Below are 22,228 nucleotides of genomic sequence, written 5' to 3' on the forward strand. Positions count from 1 at the left end.
AGGCCTGCCTGAGCGTGCCTCACTTTCCACTGAATGGCGGCCTGTTTGAAGTGGTTGTATCACTCCTTAATCCAAGTTTTGCTCATGGCATCATCGCCAAACACCTGCTGAGTCTTCTGGATAGTTTAAGTTTAAGTGTCACCAAGCTTTTGACAAAACTTGATGCATTAGATGAAAAAATGAAGTCAGGTGCTTTTTGAATGCATATCATATGTGAGTTAGTTGAAAAATCTGAGGTTGAATTGGGAAATCGAACGTTCTTTGCTATTTTGAATCTATATGTGTGTGTGCGTGTATATATGTGTATGTATGTAAGTGTGTGTATGGTGAATTTTTCGTGGCTTAGTTACAGGGAGGAAAATGGAAATGAATAAAGAAAGAAAGAAGGAAAGAAAGAAAGAACGAAAGAAAGAAAGAAAGAGGGTAAAGGGTATTTTACTGAGATTCTTTAAACTGCACTATATATTTTGGTCAGTTGACATGCTACCCAACTGTAGAAAGGAGTCAAAGGGATCAATTTTCTTTTAGTCAATGCATTTTTTTGCCAGTTTTTATGTTATCCAGGTGTAGAAAATGTACTCTATAAAAATTGTTTTGGATGGAGTTTGGATGTGTGTATGTTTAAGTGTACGTGTTTGAATGTGTGTGTGTATGTGTGTGTGTGTGTGTATGTATGTGTGTGTGTGTTGTGTATGTGTGTGTGTGTGTTGTGTGTGTTGTATGTTGGTTGCTTACGTGAATCTTTCCAGTTATTTTGTTAATTTACTGACGGTAATGAAAGCATTTTAATGAGGACTTCTCATGTGTTCACATATATTTATATATACTTAAAGAAATTGAAGTGAAGAAGGTGTACGGTTGGACATTTATTTATTATTTGCTACAATTGTTTCGACGTAGTTCTCTAAGGTATTTGATTATGCAACTTTTTCTTTGCATAATGGAATCTAGTTGTGTCTCCTCAGGCAATATATGAGTGTTATCTCCGTTTATTTAAAATTGTCGACTCCAAGGCCATTGTCCCTGTTCATCGTGGTTTGAAAATAAAAATAGTACAAATAACAGCACCTGCCGCAGGAAATCCGCATCTCCGTTCATGAACCAGTGTCCCCCCTAAAAAAGACCTAATATACAAATGCACAATCACCACATCGCAACAAAAATACGCATTTCATAGGTGCCTTAGAAAACAATTTAAGTTCGTCATCGCAACCATATCTCATCTTTCTGAAAGGAAAACAAACGACGAGCAACTTAACTGGCAGGCCTAATATGGAGATTGAAGATTTGAAAAATCAAAGGCCAAATGCAATGGGCAATAATGAAAAGTGCATATCCATGCAATACACTAATCAGCACATTCGACCTTTGGCTTGAGGAAGCCTTAGGCATCTTGCTGAATAATGGAAACTTGGTAAACAAACATGGTGAGAAAATTCTCAGATGTCCCCACGCGCCAAATATGCATTCTCAAGACTAGACACTGTCAAATAATAATAATAATAATAATAATAATAATAATAATAATAATAATAATAATAATAATAATAATAATAATAATTCAAGCAGTTTTCCCCATCCCCTTTTTCCACCCTACTTAAGTTTCCGTTCTTTTATTTTTTCATTTCTCTCTCTATATATAAGTACTTTGTCCGGGTGTCTCTGTCTCTGTCTCTGTCTCTCTGTCTCTGTCTCTGTCTCTCTCTCTCTCTCTCTCTCTCTCTCTCTCTCTCTCTCTCTCTCTCTCTCTCTCTCTCTCTCTCTCTCTCTCTGTATACATATAATCTCTAGACCCAGCACTGTGAAATAATAGTATTATGATTAACAACTAATAGTAATTCAGAAAACACCTAGTCGGACTGTGATCGTTTCCCTATTTATATATATGGTTCCCACCTACATGTCTACATTTCATGAGCGTATCTACTGTTTGTGTAGATATATAGGTATATATGATTAAAAATACACATTAAGTACAGGACATCACCAGCGAGTGAAAAGTACGTAAACACACGAGAGATAAGTACAAAACAGATAAAAAATACGCATTAAGTAGAGGATATCGCCAACGAGAGAAAAATATATAAGCACACACAAAGATAAGTACAGGATAAAATATCACAGAAACTCTAACTCCTCTACAGTTGTCTACTGTTTATTACTACCTGTTTCGAGCTTTTAACGACAAGACAGGAAAATTTCATAAGACATCCAGAAACTTTTAAAATATAAAATTTATGGAGAGTTAGGGCTTTGGGCGAAGACACGAAATCAGAGTGGACGTATGGAGTAAACCATCGACGAAGACAGACATTAAGGGCTGTTAAGCCAAGACGAATTGTAATGGGTAACGCCTGGGAGCGATTTTGAAAAGATATAAAATAAATAGAAGAGAAAAATACTAGAAGAGAAAAAATATTGAGACGCGAGAGAAATTACGTCGATCTAGCTGGACGTCCCATCCAAAAAAGCCAGAGAGAAGGGGCAAAATGACTTGAAGCCACGTGTGATCAACAGGCAGAGGGGAAGGAGACAAGAGAGAGGAGAAGGGAAGAAACGAAGGGGGTGAAAATGGAAAACAAAGATAGACAGGGGACAGCAAAGAAGGAAGGGGAGAAAAGAGATTTAGAAGACTAGCAGAGTTACCCGGCGTTGCCCGAGTCACATACAATTGAAGAATTAGACTTTTCTGTTATATTTTTTGTAATGAACTGGAATACCTATGTTTCGAATTTCATCAAAATTGTTGAGAATATTTTTAACTTGGGTCATATATCTATTGTTTGAATTTCTTTGAAATAGGAAATATATGTTCACTGGGTTTGTAAAAGAGAACAAAGCTACAGGAAACCAAAAGACGAATGATCACAATAAGCAGTCAGCTACAGTACCCTAGTCGTTACCACTCCCAATGTAGGATTCCTCACCATGCATGTGACAGGCACAGTCGTAAGATGCATTACGAATCTATAGCAATTGAAGGGCATGACCCAACTGAAATACACATTAAAAATTGTGTGACGTGAGGGTTAAGGAGAAATGAAAGCTGGAGTTTGCAAATGATCCCTATACTGATACGTAACTGGACAGAATAAATATACAATCTATAACTGTCTTTGAATAACAAGTCACTCATCTGGGAAGGCCTTGAAATCAATGTTACCATGTGGGGACTATGTGACCCAGTGATAATTAAAAGACTGAAAGGAGATCTGCAGCCAAGTAGCTTTACTCAACACTTTGCAACTGAATCAGTGGAGGCAAAGATGCCTCTCATTTACTTGACCATTTATGCAGCACATTGCAGAAATCACAATCTAAGTGTATGTCAAAGCAAACTCTTACACTGTTCTACCATTGAATTACAAATAATGTTCATCTTCTATGCTCGGATGACCCCAAAGCTTCCAAGAGTACAACTATTCGTCTTTGCTTAGATAAAATGACAAAATTGTGGGTGTTAAGTCCCCATAAAGGGGTCTTTCTAACTTGTAAGAAGATGAAATTTTATAAATATTACTTCATTTGTATCTAATATCTATGGTTAAAATTTCATCAACAGCAAAAATATATGAATTGTCATGGGGATTGTGGTCCTTAGGCATAGAATATAATTTCCAAATTTCGTAAAGATCTATTCGGTACTTTTGACTTAGTTTTGGATCATAAAAGAAATGACTAAAATTTGGTAGTTAAGGCCCCCATTAGGGTGTCTTAGAATCTTCATGTGAAGTGGAAACTTTGAGAATACTTCTTGATGTGTGTCAATTACCCATGGTTGAAATTTTATCAACATCGAATATTTATAAATTTTCGAGGGGGGTTCTGCCCCCTTTAAGCCTTCTGAAATTCAAACCAAACATATTGCATTATACCCGCTCTTATGCATTGAATCTAAGTTTCAAATATCATAAGGATCCATTCAGCAATTTTGGTCCATGAAATTGTATGAAACACAAAGCATTATCCTTCTCCCTTCGATTTTTTGTTCCAAATTTCATTATGATCGGTGCAGCAGTTTTCAAATGTATAAGTAATACACGACACATAAAGATATTGTCTTTGGTATAATAAATATGAATGTACACATATACATTCATGTATATATATATATATAGCGTGGGCAGTATATTTAAAAAAACCGTTACGGTTGCAATATACATCATATAATTAAGGGCTAAAGAGGGTTATTCTAAAGCCAAATACACTGTTTTATCCACTTATAATCCGCTTGTTACAGGAAAATTGAAACTGAAAACGGGCAACTAACCTTTAGAAAATTTAAATTTCGTTATCTCTATATTGAATCAATTTCGGACTTAATCTTATAAAAAGATATATTCCTTCTTCAGTAGAAATTTCGATGGGATATAATAAAATACTCACGTATGATCATGGAAAAAGCACAAGCTAAAAACATAACTACACTTGAGTACATCATTTATATCTAAAAATAAAAATTCTTTGGTCAGCCTCAGAAAACAACGTCCAGACCTTTCGCCGCTACAAATTGTAATGGTTACCAGTCCTCCTGTAGCAAGCATCGAGTTTACTACTAAGCAATATAGGATGAAGTCCCTTACTCTACAGCAAAGGAATTCATCAGGAAGCGTGGGCAGTATATTTAAAAAAACCGTTACGGTTGCAATATACATCATATAATTAAGGGCTAAAGAGGGTTATTCTAAAGCCAAATACACTGTTTTATCCACTTATAATCCGCTTGTTACAGGAAAATTGAAACTGAAAACGGGCAACTAACCTTTAGAAAATTTAAATTTCGTTATCTCTATATTGAATCAATTTCGGACTTAATCTTATAAAAAGATATATTCCTTCTTCAGTAGAAATTTCGATGGGATATAAATAAAATACTCACGTATGATCATGGAAAAAGCACAAGCTAAAAACATAACTACACTTGAGTACATCATTTATATCTAAAAATAAAAATTCTTTGGTCAGCCTCAGAAAACAACGTCCAGACCTTTCGCCGCTACAAATTGTAATGGTTACCAGTCCTCCTGTAGCAAGCATCGAGTTTACTACTAAGCAATATAGGATGAAGTCCCTTACTCTACAGCAAAGGAATTCATCAGGAAGCGTGGGCAGTATATTTAAAAAAACCGTTACGGTTGCAATATACATCATATAATTAAGGGCTAAAGAGGGTTATTCTAAAGCCAAATACACTGTTTTATCCACTTATAATCCGCTTGTTACAGGAAAATTGAAACTGAAAACGGGCAACTAACCTTTAGAAAATTTAAATTTCGTTATCTCTATATTGAATCAATTTCGGACTTAATCTTATAAAAAGATATATTCCTTCTTCAGTAGAAATTTCGATGGATATAAATAAAATACTCACGTATGATCATGGAAAAAGCACAAGCTAAAAACATAACTACACTTGAGTACATCATTTATATCTAAAAATAAAATTTATGTTTTTAGCTTGTGCTTTTTCCATGATCATACGTGAGTATTTTATTTATATCCCATCGAAATTTCTACTGAAGAAGGAATATATCTTTTTATAAGATTAAGTCCGAAATTGATTCAATATAGAGATAACGAAATTTAAATTTTCTAAAGGTTAGTTGCCCGTTTTCAGTTTCAATTTTCCTGTAACAAGCGGATTATAAGTGGATAAAACAGTGTATTTGGCTTTAGAATAACCCTCTTTAGCCCTTAATTATATGATGTATATTGCAACCGTAACGGTTTTTTAAAATATACTGCCCACGCTTCCTGATGAATTCCTTTGCTGTAGAGTAAGGGACTTCATCCTATATTGCTTAGTAGTAAACTCGATGCTTGCTACAGGAGGACTGGTAACCATTACAATTGTAGCGGCGAAAGGTCTGGACGTTGTTTTCTGAGGCTGACCAAAGAATTTTTATTTTTAGATATAAATGATGTACTCAAGTGTAGTTATGTTTTTAGCTTGTGCTTTTTCCATGATCATACGTGAGTATTTTATTTATATCCCATCGAAATTTCTACTGAAGAAGGAATATATCTTTTTATAAGATTAAGTCCGAAATTGATTCAATATAGAGATAACGAAATTTAAATTTTCTAAAGGTTAGTTGCCCGTTTTCAGTTTCAATTTTCCTGTAACAAGCGGATTATAAGTGGATAAAACAGTGTATTTGGCTTTAGAATAACCCTCTTTAGCCCTTAATTATATGATGTATATTGCAACCGTAACGGTTTTTTTAATATACTGCCCACGCTTCCTGATGAATTCCTTTGCTGTAGAGTAAGGGACTTCATCCTATATTGCTTAGTAGTAAACTCGATGCTTGCTACAGGAGGACTGGTAACCATTACAATTTGTAGCGGCGAAAGGTCTGGACGTTGTTTTCTGAGGCTGACCAAAGAATTTTTATTTTTAGATATAAATGATGTACTCAAGTGTAGTTATGTTTTTAGCTTGTGCTTTTTCCATGATCATACGTGAGTATTTTATTTATATCCCATCGAATTTCTACTGAAGAAGGAATATATCTTTTTATAAGATTAAGTCCGAAATTGATTCAATATAGAGATAACGAAATTTAAATTTTCTAAAGGTTAGTTGCCCGTTTTCAGTTTCAATTTTCCTGTAACAAGCGGATTATAAGTGGATAAAACAGTGTATTTGGCTTTAGAATAACCCTCTTTAGCCCTTAATTATATGATGTATATTGCAACCGTAACGGTTTTTTAAAATATACTGCCCACGCTTCCTGATGAATTCCTTTGCTGTAGAGTAAGGGACTTCATCCTATATTGCTTAGTAGTAAACTCGATGCTTGCTACAGGAGGACTGGTAACCATTACAATTGTAGCGGCGAAAGGTCTGGACGTTGTTTTCTGAGGCTGACCAAAGAATTTTTATTTTTAGATATAAATGATGTACTCAAGTGTAGTTATGTTTTTAGCTTGTGCTTTTTCCATGATCATACGTGAGTATTTTATTTATATCCCATCGAAACTTCTACTGAAGAAGGAATATATCTTTTTATAAGATTAAGTCCGAAATTGATTCAATATAGAGATAACGAAATTTAAATTTTCTAAAGGTTAGTTGCCCGTTTTCAGTTTCAATTTTCCTGTAACAAGCGGATTATAAGTGGATAAAACAGTGTATTTGGCTTTAGAATAACCCTCTTTAGCCCTTAATTATATGATGTATATTGCAACCGTAACGGTTTTTTTAAATATACTGCCCACGCTTCCTGATGAATTCCTTTGCTGTAGAGTAAGGGACTTCATCCTATATTGCTTAGTAGTAAACTCGATGCTTGCTACAGGAGGACTGGTAACCATTACAATTTGTAGCGGCGAAAGGTCTGGACGTTGTTTTCTGAGGCTGACCAAAGAATTTTTATTTTTAGATATAAATGATGTACTCAAGTGTAGTTATGTTTTTAGCTTGTGCTTTTTCCATGATCATACGTGAGTATTTTATTTATATCCCATCGAAATTTCTACTGAAGAAGGAATATATCTTTTTATAAGATTAAGTCCGAAATTGATTCAATATAGAGATAACGAAATTTAAATTTTCTAAAGGTTAGTTGCCCGTTTTCAGTTTCAATTTTCCTGTAACAAGCGGATTATAAGTGGATAAAACAGTGTATTTGGCTTTAGAATAACCCTCTTTAGCCCTTAATTATATGATGTATATTGCAACCGTAACGGTTTTTTTAAATATACTGCCCACGCTTCCTGATGAATTCCTTTGCTGTAGAGTAAGGGACTTCATCCTATATTGCTTAGTAGTAAACTCGATGCTTGCTACAGGAGGACTGGTAACCATTACAATTTGTAGCGGCGAAAGGTCTGGACGTTGTTTTCTGAGGCTGACCAAAGAATTTTTATTTTTAGATATAAATGATGTACTCAAGTGTAGTTATGTTTTTAGCTTGTGCTTTTTCCATGATCATACGTGAGTATTTTATTTATATCCCATCGAAATTTCTACTGAAGAAGGAATATATCTTTTTATAAGATTAAGTCCGAAATTGATTCAATATAGAGATAACGAAATTTAAATTTTCTAAAGGTTAGTTGCCCGTTTTCAGTTTCAATTTTCCTGTAACAAGCGGATTATAAGTGGATAAAACAGTGTATTTGGCTTTAGAATAACCCTCTTTAGCCCTTAATTATATGATGTATATATATATATTATATATATATATATATATATATTATATATATATATATATGTATGTATGTATGCATGTATGTATGTATGTATGTATGTATGTATGTATGTATGTATGTATGTATGTTTTCGGATTATGGCTGCTGTTGCTTAGTGAGTGGGATTGACTCAGTGCACAGCCTTTCCTCACTTAAAAAAAATCTTCCTGCACAGGCATTGCAGGGTAACAACATTGTTCATGATTGTTGATGGTGCTGTGAGTCTCAATTGAATGGCTGGCTGTAGCCTTAAAAAGCAAATAAAATTCACATTCGATCACAGCACCTTTAACGGTTAAGCCTCGTGCAATGGCCATACTTGATAACGAGGGAGCAGCCATCGTGTATGTATGTACGTATATACACACACGAAGATAAATTGTGTGGGCAAACAAAAATATGAGATACTGTCTAGTGGTTTTTTAAAATTTTGATAAGCCTGGTACTTATTTTATCAGTTTCTTCTTGTGAAACCTGTAAGTTTTAGGGATGTAAATAAACGAACACCAGTTGTGAGGCAGTGATGAAGGAGAAACACAAAGATACACACACAGACTTACATATATACATACACATATATACGATTGATTTCTTTCATTTTCTGTCTACAAAATCTTCTGTCAAGTCTTTGGTTGGTCTGAGGCTATAGCAGAAGACACACGTCAAGTCACCACACAGTGGGACTGAACCCAGGACCATGTGTTTTGGAACGAAGTTTGTTACCACACAGCCACACCTGCACCTATGTATGCGAGTGTGTGTATGTGTGTATGGGTGTATATATGTATGTACGTACATATGTGAATGTATATGAGTATATATTACATGTACATCTACACATATACATGTATATATATACATCTATATGTATAGAAATAAATGTATATATACAGCTATGCACATATACACACACACAAACATAGGTGCAGGTATGGCTGTGTGGTAACAAACTTAGTTCCAAAACACATGGTCCTCGGTTTAAATTTAAATTTAAAATAATAAGTGTGAGAAATTGAATATTAATTTGATGAATATGAATTGAAAACCAGTGGTGTAGCATATAAGACCATAGCGGATCTTCTTCTAGCAAAATGGATGTCCACTGTTAATGGTTCAACCCTCTAATATAATAGTTTGACTTTAATAGTTTCAGTATTAAGGTGAAAGTATCTGACATTACAACAGAGAAATGTTTTTGTTTCACTTTTAACACGTAATACTGAAATAGTGAAGAAGATATGATATTGCTGTGGGCTCGCCCTAAGCAAGAAGCTAGAATTTGTTTCGCCCATGAGACTACATGGACCCTAAGTAAGGCAGGTGTAAAATGACATTGGTTGTGTAGTACTCAAGTATTAGGAATCCATAGTGGAGAAGATATGATATTGCTGTGGGGTCGCCCTAGGTAAAAAGTTAAACATTCTTTTTTGCCCATGACACTCCCTGGATGCTAAGTAAGGCATGTGTAAAATTTGAATTAAATTGGTTGTTTAGTTCTCAAGTTTTAGGGATTCACACAGACAGACAGACAGACATACAGACACACATTCTCAGCTTTATATATATAGATTATAGATATATATCCGCATTAGGGTATTTGCAGGTATATATTTGTATGTGTACATATGCGTATTTGTTATACATGTATATATATATATGTATACATACACACACACGCACACACACACACACACACACACACACACACACACACACATATATATATATATATATGCACGTATATTTACTTTGACGGATATTTGTCCTCATCTTGTTTGTTGTTAACTCAACGTTTCGGCTGATATGCCCTCCAGCCTTCATCAGGTTGGGGAAATTTCGAACCTGGATTCTTATTCCTAAGGTATTTTTTCGATGTTGTTATAATTATTATTATTATTATCATGATTATTATTATTATTATTATTATTATTATTATTATTATTATTATTATTATTATTATTATTATTATTATTATTATTAGTCAGGTCACTGCCTGGAATAGAACTCGGAATCTTAGGGTTAGTAGCCCACGCTCTTAACCACTACGCCATATGCCCACGTGATGTTTAAGAGCGCAGGCTACTAATCCCAAGTTTCCGAGTTCGATTCCAGGCAGTGACCTGTATAATAATAATAATAATAATAATAATAATAATAATAATAATAATAATAATAATAATAATAATAACAATAATAATAACATTGAATGTTAGGAAAACCTTAAGGTTGACAAGACTACCAAACCTACAAAAACCCAAAAATTAAAGAAAAAATATATGAAAACTATACTTGATATTGATGCCACCATAGAAGCCATCAAGCAAAAACTGCCCGCATAGCGAGGTATGAAAAGTGTGCTAGATTCTTCAAAGACAACAACATGTTCAAAAATAGCCCCAAAAATGTTTACAGGAAGATAGGGAACACACCAGTTACTGTAAAGTCTGTACCATCAAAAGACGAAGTGCACGGTTTTTGGAATAAAATTTGGGCAGAAGAAAAAACACACAACGAAAAGGCCCCTTGGATTGATAGAATAGCTACCGACTTATACTCCTTAGAGGAGCAAAAGTGGGGGAGGGTGTCAAGGTAGAAGATGTAAGATCTGCTCTCAGAAGGTCAAGCAAATGGAAGTCTCCGGGAAAGGATAAAATTCCTAACTTCTGGTTGAATGCCTTCCCAGAGAGCTATGAATTGCTAACAGAACTTTACAATGATGTTTTGCAACACGCTAGTAGGATGCCTGCTTGGCTAGCTATTGGTTTAACATTCTTGCTTCCAAAAAGTGAAGAAACAAATTAACCAAGATACTATAGACCCATAACCTGCTTAACAACTATGTATAAAACGCAAACATCTGTCCTGATGGAATATACCTATAGTTTTTTAATAGACATCAGCATATTCCCTAATGAACAGAAAGGATGTAAACGTGGATCCTATGGTTGTAAAGATCAGCTACTCATCAATAAGATGATCTTAGAAGATTGTCACAAACGACACAAAAACTTGTCAATAGACTGGATAGACTATAAAAAGGCTTTTACTAGCCTACCACATAGCTGGATAAAGAAATGCCTAGAAATGTACAAAATAGCGCCTACTCTGCGAAACATTTTGTCTGTAAGTATGAGATCATGGAGAACCACACTAACTTTGAACAGTGACGATGAATCTCTAAATGCTGGTGATGTAAAAATTTCACGTGGCATTTTCCAGGGCGACTCACAATCACCACTCCTCTTTTGTTTAGCCTTAATAACTCTCTCAAAATTGCTCAATGACGCACAGTACGGATATAAAATATTGGATAAAAATATAAATCATCTCATTTACATGGATGATTTAAAGCTCTTTGCAAAAAATGACCAACAACTCAATTGTTAAACAATTCACCGATGACATCAGAATGCAATTTGGCCTCGATAAATGTGCAAAAGCTACCTTTATCAAAGGAAAAATGACAGAAACATCTAACGTTTATCTCGACCAGCAGAATGTCATAAAAGAGTTAGACCCAGCGGAGAGCTACAAGTACCTAGGGGTAATTGAAGGAGATGGAATAAGGCATTTAGTGATGAAGGAATGGATCATGAGAGAATGTTATCGCAGAGTAAGAGCAATACTCAAGACAGAGCTGAATGCAAAAAACAGGATCGAAGCGATCAATGCATTAGCCATACCAGTTGTGACTTACAGTTTCAATATCGTTAACTGGTCAATTACTGAAATATGTAATCTTGACAGAAAAATACGAAAACTGTTGACAATGCATAGAATGTACCACCCTAAGGCAGATATAGATCGACTTTATCTACCAAGAAAATAGGGAGGCCGTGGACTTTTACAACTGGCAATAACAGTGAAGGTTGCTACAATTGGCCTAGACACCTACCTGAAAAATCTGAGGACTGGATCTTAAAACCTGTCTCAAAACATGAAAACAAGAAAGCATCATACTCAGTAACAAAACAGGCAAAGGAATATCTAAATGAATTCCAAATATAACAAATTCCGGAATTAGACACACAAGAAACAAGCAAAGAAAAAGCTAAGCGCATGAAAACCCGTGCCAAAACTGCTGCCTTATATATTCTGAATGCTAAATGGCAAGAAAAACCTCTCAATGGCAAATACCCAAAGAGAGTGAATAATGCAGATGTTGACAAATCCCTGACCCATCAATGGCTAATGGCCTCTGGCTTAAAATCTGAAACAAGGGTTTATCATAGCAGCTCAAGTACTACCAGGCCAACATATTAAAGAATGGCAGTAGCCCAACATGTCGAGTATGTCAACAACAAAATGAAACCATTGATCATGTTGTCTCCAAGTGCGGTGTTCTTGCGCCTACAGAGTATCTCAACAAGCATAATAGAGCTGCACAATATATTCACTGGGTAATTTGCAGAAGGCTGGACTTACCCCATGATAAAAACTGGTGGGACTTACCCCATGATAAAAACTGGTGGGACTTACCCCATGATAAAAACTGCAGTGCTTGAAAGTGACCACATCTCACTCCCCTGGAACTTCACCATTCAAACTGACAGAAAGATAGACGCCAATAGGCCAGACATCATAGTAAAAGACTTCAGACAAAAAACATGCCTCCTCATTGATATGACTGTCCCAATCGATATAAATGTATCTGTCAAGACCTACCAGAAACTGAGCAAATATAAAGATCTTGAAATAGAAATCAGCAAAATGTGGAACCTGAAGACTAAAACAATACCTGTTGTCATAGGTGCTCTGGGAATGATAGCAAAACGGGCTGATTGCTACCTAACTCAGATACCAGGAAACCCAAAAATGGCAGAAATTCAAAAGATAGTGCTCATGGGAACTGCTCATATCCTACGCAAAATACTTTCTTTGTAATCTCAAGTTTTAAAACAAGCATAATTTTCGTATGGCTTTTTAGGCATTCACTATTACAACACTAAGTACAAAACCAAATATATGGCACCCTAGTCATAACACCAACAGGAACTTCCAACTTGTTGTCTCTTGAGGTCTCTGGGTGAGACTTGGAGCCAGCTTGTGCAAATGTAAAGCAAAAGTCAAACACCTAATAATAATATAATAATAATAATAATAATAATAATAATAATAATAATAATAATAATAATAATAATAATAATAATATCAACAACAACAACAACAACAAAAACAATAATAATAACAACAACAACAACAACAACAACATTAATAATAATAATAATAATAATAATAATAAAAAGAAGAAGAAATTAAAAACCAAAACCATCCCTGTTGTTTTAGGTGCCCTGGGAATGACCAAGAACGACACTGATAAACTTTTTAATCACACCCTGGGAAAACCAACAATCTATGTGACTCTGAAATTGTGTTGATATTAACCGCCTACATTCCCAGGAAGTTTCTCTCCATCTAAAAGTGAAGTATAACATCTATAAAGCGTATGGCACCCAGAAATGTAGACTCCGCGGAAAGAGTGTAGAAAATGTGACCCACCCGGTAAGTGGATGTGAGAGCTTTGCACATGTGAGAGGAGGAGGAGGAGGAAATTTAAAGATTTGCTGACCGAAGGCGCAATAAAATATAAAGATTTGCTGAACAAAATCGAAAAGACGTTGCATCTCAAGACGGTTACAATACCCGTGATTGTAGGTTCACTTGAAATGATCAAAAATGGATCACAAATGGAACTGAAGATTACTTGATGATGATCTCTGGATTACCATTCTCGCAGCACAAAATGATGGTAGTGATGTGGTCCTCCTGATACAGGAGGACCTCTAGGGATAATCGAAGAATCACACCGTCCAAGATCTTCCTGAATACCAAGGACAAGTGCCCTCTCCAATTCTAGATGCAATGTAGACCGGACTAGTGAATTGTATAATTAGTAACAGTTGGTAGCTGGTAGTAATTATACTGACATCGAATCGATGAACAAAAATTAAGTAAGAAGTTCGAAATGTGAGAAATGATTTCAAGAATGATTTTAGTCAGCTCCCCATTTTATTGACAATAGAGATAACAACAGCAACCACAATAGGTATGTGTGTGTGTAGGTATGAATATGTACAGAGAGAGAGAGAGAGAAGAGAGAGAGAGATAGAGAGAGAGGGGGAGAGAAAGACACAGAGAGAGAAAGAGAGAGAGAGAAAGAAGTAAGAGAGGGTTCACAAAAAATACTATAACACTTTCTTTAAAAACTTCTTATATGTAGAGAATGAAATTTAGGATTAATCCCAAACCCTTTCCATATATATATGTTGACATTACAAGTGCAGTAAAGTATTTCATAAATGAATCTAAATATATTAGGAATACATGCATACATGTACACACCTACACGCAAGCATATATATATATATGTGTGTGTGTGTGTGTACACACACGTCTATCTAGCTACATAGGGAGAATTCACGAAAAAGACAAAAGACGAAGAGAGGTGGTGTTGAAAACAAACAGATGTATTAGTTTAACGCTCGGGAAATGAAAAAGTCTTTAACGTATCGAACCTTCGCTCTTCCACAGAAAGAAACAAGGAGAGAAAAAATGTGTGTAGTGGCTACCGATCTTTCATGGCGAATGCCGGACAGAAGGGTCACACAGGAGAGCGAAGAAGTTGGGGGAGATAACAAAGTAGTAGTGATCCCAAAACGAAGGTGCACGTGTGTGTAAGAGAGTACGCATGTGCGTGTGAAAGAGGGCTGGTGATCATGACGAGTGCATATGTGTATGTGTAGGTGTGAAAATGTGGGGATGGGAATTGGTCAGTGCTGGTGTGTTGTGATGTGTTCTGTGGTATGGTGTAGTGTGGTGTGGCGTGATGTTTTGGGGAGGTGGAGGAGGCGAGAGTGGGGAAAGCACGGGTGGGGTGTGGGTTAGGCTGAGGGTTGGGTAGAGTTGGGGTAGGTGGGTAGGCAGAGGTTGGGGGTAGAGGTGAGGCATGTGGGAGAGGGAAGGTGGAGTAGGAATATGTAGGGGTGGGGTGGGCTTATGGGGAGGTTTGACGATGAAGGGGAAGGGGAAGATGGGTATGAGAGAAGAGAGAAAGAGAATAAGAGAGAAGAGAGAAAGAGAGTAGGGGGAAGAGAAGTAGGAGTCGGAGCAAGAGAGGTGAGGTGGGTGGGAGGAAGTAGGAGGAATGGGAGAGAAGCAAGAGGAGGACGTTAGATAAAGAGGGGAGGAGAGTTGAGCCCATGTGGTACAAAGGAGCGAAGAGAGAAAATTAATCCCTGTTCACGGCGCAAACGGGAGTCCGGACTGCTTCTGTGCAAGGACAATCTGAACACGGACAGATGTTGCAAAGAATGACCGGTAGAGCGGAAATGGCGTGAGATCGGGGTGTCATTGCCGAGGCGGACTGGAGATGCCGGAAGGTTCGGAGTATGGTGCGTTGGAGAGGTAGAGTGTTGGGGTGGTAAATGAGGGGAAAAGTGAGGCAAGAGACTGCTAGGCGTGTTGGGGGGGGAGAGAGCAGATGCACGGTCCACGGAACGTATTTTGGCAAGGGCGGTGTGTATAGTGGTGAGGGGATATCCCCGTAGGATGAAATGGCGAGCCATGAGTTGAGACTGAGTCTCAAAGTCATGGTCGTCACTATAGAGCCTGCGTAGACGGAGGAATTGGGAATAGGGGATGGAAAGACTGGTGTGTTTAGGGTGGGAGGAGGAGAAGTTGAGGTATGAGTGTGATTCTGCGTGTTTGTAGTGGATGGAGGTGGTTGGAGTGGAGTGATAAATGCTGACTGAAATGTCAAGAAAGGAGACAGAGTTGGGCAGGAGAAGTGGAGGGCAGGATGGAGAGATTTGACAAAAGAGAGGAAGAAGTCTAGATGTTCGCGGGAGAGTGAGTTTGAATCGATACAGTCGTCAATATAACGGCCATATAGTTCGGGAGTGGGACCAGTGAAACTTGAGAATATTTGGGCCTCAACATAACCAACGAACAGGTTCGCATAGTTGGGGCCCATTATCGTTCCCATGGCCACTCCCGAATATTACTGGTAGAAATCGCCCGCGAACGAGTAGCAGTTGAGTGAGAGGACAAGTTCAGCCAGACGAACGAGTGTGGAGGTATCAGGTTGGGGGTTGGGTCGGAGGTCAAGGAAGTGTTTCAGTGCACGCAGCCCCTCGAGGCGAGGGATCACCGTGTAAAGGCTTTGGATGTTGAGAGTGAAGAGATGTTTAGAGGTGCCAGGAGGGAAGGAGAAAGAGTTGAACAGACGAAACCTATCCTTATACTGATCTATCAAAGTCAAATCTAAATCTGAAACCGGGTACTGCCCCTTAAAACATTCACACGGAATCTAAACATATACCATCATTCTTTACGCGCGCAATTATGTACATCCCATGACTGTAATTTCAATCATCTTCCAGGGAAAAACGCTCAGTTAATAAAGGGAACTCCAATCATAGAACGTCTACTACAACACCAACATCAACATCAAAATGAATTCGTAACACTAAAATTTGCCGCTATTCCTAACACTGGGGATTATGACTACATGACGATTGAATATTTACGCATCTCTGCGGGGCTTAACGTAAATTCAAAACAACACATTTAGTCATTCTCTATAAAACACACCCAGTTGAAGCCGTACCGGCATGTACTCTTCCCGCAACTCGGGTACCTAGAAAGAACACAGCGAGCGCAAAAACAAATGAAAAAACTAATTCAACAGTCCCAACACAAAGTTTTTCCACCAACTCGGAAAACTGGAGAACATTTTTTTAGCAACACTAAGAAATCAAACAACTGACAAAACTGTCCCTGTAACTAAACCGTCAGCCTGTTAGGTTCATGCGGAACCAAACAGAGCTATCACACAATACCAAAACCTGTCGCTACTCCAGTGCAAAAACTAATCTTCTCGCTGCCAATAAGCTATAAGTTTCTTTCGAAGACTAATCCAGTCGCAAAAGTTTTCTGAGTGCACAAGGTAAATCTCCATAACACTGTTGAAGCAGTACCGGCATGTACTCTTCCCGCAACTCAAAAAGATGGAAAGGTTCGATTCATTTATGATTGGGTAGCTGACTACCCTCACCATATTCCTCTCTCCGTTCTTACTGAGACATATCTTTACTTCAGCTTTCAAATGAGAGTTGTTAAGTCGAGTCTCAGTAAGGACGAAGAAAGGAATATGGTACGGTACATTATCTCAGGAGGCAAGAATACAATCTTGCTTTTCTGTCATGGGGGGACTGACTAAACACTACAGTTTTTGAATTCAAGAGCTCTCCCCCTCCCTCGATCAAGCGACCTTTTTAGTATCCTTGCCGTCTCGGCTTAGCAAAGTTTACATCATGTTCTTCCGTTGAGATATTGGCCAGGCTGTTCCAAGATATTCCATGTAATTCAGTATGGTGTTTCCTCTTCTTTTAAACAAATGAAGACCTGTGGTTATTTAGTCACAGATTAAAAAGGTCGCTTTATCGGGGAAGGGGAGAGCTCTTGAATTCAAAAACTCAGTCGGAAATCCCGCTCTTCTCTGTAATTGCTAAACTGTAATGAAAGAGACATCCAACATACACACACCCTTGTTGGCGTGGGATAATACAATTGTATAAAGAATAATTCAGAGATGTCATCGCATGAAAAACAATAGTTAATTTAAGTTTTACGTATTCTTATTAAAAAGCTAACTAAAAATAAATAACTGCGCTATAAAGTGCAAGAAAGAGTGAGCAAGAAAGAAAATGTTGATGACCATACTTCATTGATGAGATTAGACTCAAAGCGAAATATTTCAGAAATATGTTCAAGTCTATTACATCTAACAGAAAAATATGAAAATCCATATAATGTTGGCCTTTAAAGGATTGTATTATTCTGCAATAAACAACGTAGCATATTAACTTGATGATTCTTTCAGCAGTTAGAGTGAAGGATATGCTTCGCTGATGAGGTCAAAATTTAATCAAAACAACACGTCCTGCGTAGTCCCACACACTTCACTGGGCTAATGATATTTTTTGATGCTCATGGTGATCCTCTTTTTCGACAACAAGGTCATCATTTACATGCATTGGGATCCTTGTGGCCAGTCGGTCAACAAAGAGTACTTTGTGGAATTTTTAAAGGTGTTCACGGAGAGAATTCAGCGCAGAAGGCCAGACAGCTTCAATCCGAGTCAATGGTACCTGTACCAGGACAATGCACCAGTCCACAAATCCATACTGGTAACTTGACATAGGTAGGCATTAGAAATGTCTCTCTCCTTCCTGACAACCCACACCTTGCTACCTGTAGCATCTGGTTGTTCCCCAAGCTGGGGTACTCATTTTGAAGACGTTGAAAAGATGGAGGAGGGGGGTGTTACAAGGATCCTGGACACCATCACTTTAGATAACTTCTATGGGGCCATCACGAAGTGGCTGGAGCGCCACAAGAAGTGAATTGAAGTCAGAGGATCCAACATTGATCCAAGAAGATTAGAGGATCCAAGAAGATTAGAGTAGTGTACTACTTTGAAATAAATAAATGTATCGCCTATAAAAATCTAAAAAATAAAACTGGAATGCACCTTGTATCATGTTGTCACAATTAAATTTACTAAATTTTGTGAAACAAGGGAAAAGAAATAATTACTGAGAAAAGCAATTTTTGTTACCGCAAATTTACGCCATGAATTTTCATGATAAAAATATCCTGGGGCTTAAAGATAATCCTTCTGTAGTGAGTCAGTTCAAGGTGGCAATGTCTGTTGGGTTTATAGTCATATACAGTTAATGTTATTAAACTAACGAGGCATTGATTATACCATTATGATATTTACGCAATGTTTACCCTGTACATTGTATAAAGTGTGCATGCAAGACATAGAGTAGGTTTTGAGAATACTCAAACTCAGTTATTCATACCATAAAAGTAGCTAGAACAAATTAGCATTAAATGAGTGCTTCTTCGTTTGGTGCTGCCTCACATATACTCGTATAGTATGAAATTGTCTGATTAAAGCGATTGCGATATTTATTGAAACGCGGATAATGAGTGAGCACAGAACCACATATTGTGTGGTACTTTATCATATAACCTTTTGATTCATAGCCTGAATTATGCTCGATTCTCTTCCTTCGAAAATATAAATGCCACTCAATTTGTGGTTTTCTGATGAAGTCAGAAATAATTAACATGGAAACACTAATGTTCTGAGTCAAAGACCTTGCAATATTTTACTATTAACGCTGATAAATCCATGTAACCAGCAAGTTATTACAAACAGTAATTGAAGAAGAATTGCACATTGATAAATCAATTTCAAAATTTAATTTATTTGGTTTTCTTCAAATATCGAAAACTGTCGCTGCCTTATTCATTTCACAAAATCCAAAGTCACATTTGCCGGTCGATATAATAAATTGGAGGTGATTTTCTATTATCTTCTTCCTCCATTTCTAAACTTCCTCTATATCATTACCGACATCTCCTATCAACATCACTTCGGTAAAAACAATCCTAACCCAAGTGGAAAAGTTATTCATCTGTCGAAGCTCATTTGTTATACTCACGAAGAATAGCATGCAAATATAAGTAGTTTTCGTATTGTTTTTGTATTTCGTTCAAAATAATTGTTTCCGACTCTCTAAATTGCTACTGAAGTCTTCTTTATATTCCAATAATTAATATACTTTGTTTTCACATAATATTTATGGTAATATATTTCAAATTGGTTTAATGTTTAGTAATTCATTGGATATGTAACTATATTTAGTCGTCAAGATAAGTGTTTGTTTCACGATGTCGTTTAAACATCCATTTATCACCATATCATAAGTTTTTCATTCCTAAATTTTAGTTTCTCTTAATAATCTCATTGTTGTTGTTGCTTAACCTTAGGTCAGCCCTGATAGAAAAACTCTATGATCATAGCATGCCATCCTTGTTCACCTGGTCTCTTCTTCTGCATTGCATTACCATACTTTGCAAATTGCCTTCTTTTAAGAGGGTAATAATCGATTTGAAGGAGCTTCGCCATTGTTTCTAGCAGGTCGACCAACGATGTAATAGAATTTTTCATAAGATTAATGAGGTGTTTTAACAATTTTAGGTATATACATGTATACTCAACCGTAAGGAATTCACGAAAGAGATGCTATAGCGAGAAGCTGAAAGACGATCACCCTTAATTTCGTGCCAATCTAATGCAAGTACTGTTGCTTTATTAGCTGACAATTTAAACTAAAGTGTGATGTTGGCTCAGACTTTAAACATCTATGAAAATTTGAACCCCAAAACCATTGCGTTGGCAATTTTGCTGCTTCATAATACAGGTAAAAATCCGCTGCGTTGGTGACATGAAAGTATGTATGTTGACAGCAATTGCACCCAATCTGTGTAGTTAGTTATATATTTCTAATTGTATGAATAGATATCGTGGATATTTAACCCGTGTTAAAACTGGAATGAAAGGTTATTCTGCCTAACATTATAGCAACAATAACTTCAATGTACGTAATATTCTACTTCTTGAATATTTATAAAACTTTAATAACGATTATAACAGTAACTCAAATAAAGAACTAGAGATGTGTGATTTGATCACTTAATACTATTCTAAGCATTACCTCAATATATTCTTCAGAAAATAGCAAATTTTGTGAACATATAGTACAAGTACAACTTTTGTTTACAAACAGTTTCATCTTGAAGCAAACTCAAGCAGTTTTCACTATGACAAACACAAACTCCTAAAAAATCCAATACATTAAGCATTCGGCTGAAGATATCTCCACCGGGATAAAGAAAAGAATATATGATTATTATTTATAACTCACCATGATGACAGTAACCGCCATTGTTAATCGAGTAACACCACCAAAAAAAGATGCTGCACCAATTAACGCAAAGACTCCAGGATCCGACCAATTCCAGTAATGGGGGTCATTACTACCAAGCGACTTCAATATATTCACTAAGGTAATTCCGACCAATCTACCACACAGGCCTCCGATAAAGCTGAAGTAAATATGCATGTTATATTTTATACATGTATGTATGTATATATGTATGTATGTATGTATGTATGTATGTATGTATGTATGTATGTATGTATGTATGTACGTACGTATGTACGTATGTATGTATGTATGTATGAATGTATATATATATACATTTATCTCTCTCTCTCTCTCTCTCTCTCTATATATATATAATATATATATATATATGTATAGGTAAGTCATAAGTAAATGAGAAATAGTTTCTCATAGTTAATATACAAGTGACATAGTGCTGCAAGATGATATTATTTCGCAAATTCTGATTACTAAAAGAATTCAATAAAGGTTCTGTCTTACGGTGTGCAGTTGTCACAGTTATACCTTGTTGTGGTGAAGATTTAATATTACTATGCCCAATTGAAAAGTGGTATTAATGGAATTTGTTCTTTAAAATGATACTCAGGGAAGCCTATGTACGATAGTGAACAACATTGTTCATACATACATACATACAAACATATGTGTGAATGTATGTGTGTATGTGCGTATGTATGCATACATACATACATACATACATACATACATATATATAAATAAATATATATATATATATATATATATATATATATATATATATATATATATATATATATATATATTGATAAAACGGTAAGATACAAAAGAAAGAAAGAGACCTCAATATTATGTAAATAGAGGAAATACGTAAGGCCCACGTATTTCTTCGTCGAAACGGTGTCTTTAGTGGTTATAGAGTTTACGGTAGCTTCATATATGATGGTCTTGGACATGCAAGCTCCATTTAGCGGGCACAATTCTTTATTCCTGCATGAACAGCTGTTTTCTTGTGTTTTTTGTATGTTATGTTTGATTATGTTTTTAAAATTGGTAGTTGAACTAAAACTAATTTTTAAATTGTGTCTATTGAAGAGTTTCCTATAAGTATGGTTAACTGGAAAATGTCTATCTATCAGAGCTAGGAAATATTTACCTATATTGAAGGCCACCTCGGGTGTAAACCAGATGACCTTCCTATTTCTATTATTCCTTTTCCTTACTGT

At 36.3% G+C, this 22,228-nt stretch overlaps 1 protein-coding gene across 2 annotated transcripts in view; it reads right to left on the bottom strand.

Moving 5' to 3' along the window:
- The window catches only part of LOC115218801 (chloride channel protein A-like), a 242,837-nt gene that overhangs the window by 48,250 nt on the left and 172,359 nt on the right, over positions 1-22,228 (bottom strand). For both annotated transcript variants that reach the window (XM_036501937.1, XM_029788739.2), the window contains exon 13: positions 20,985-21,165. In XM_036501937.1, the coding sequence (XP_036357830.1) occupies positions 20,985-21,165 (181 nt within the window). The remainder of the gene's footprint in view (positions 1-20,984; positions 21,166-22,228) is intronic.

This window comes from Octopus sinensis, linkage group LG1, assembly GCF_006345805.1.
Source record: "Octopus sinensis linkage group LG1, ASM634580v1, whole genome shotgun sequence".
Lineage (NCBI taxonomy): Eukaryota > Metazoa > Mollusca > Cephalopoda > Octopoda > Octopodidae > Octopus > Octopus sinensis.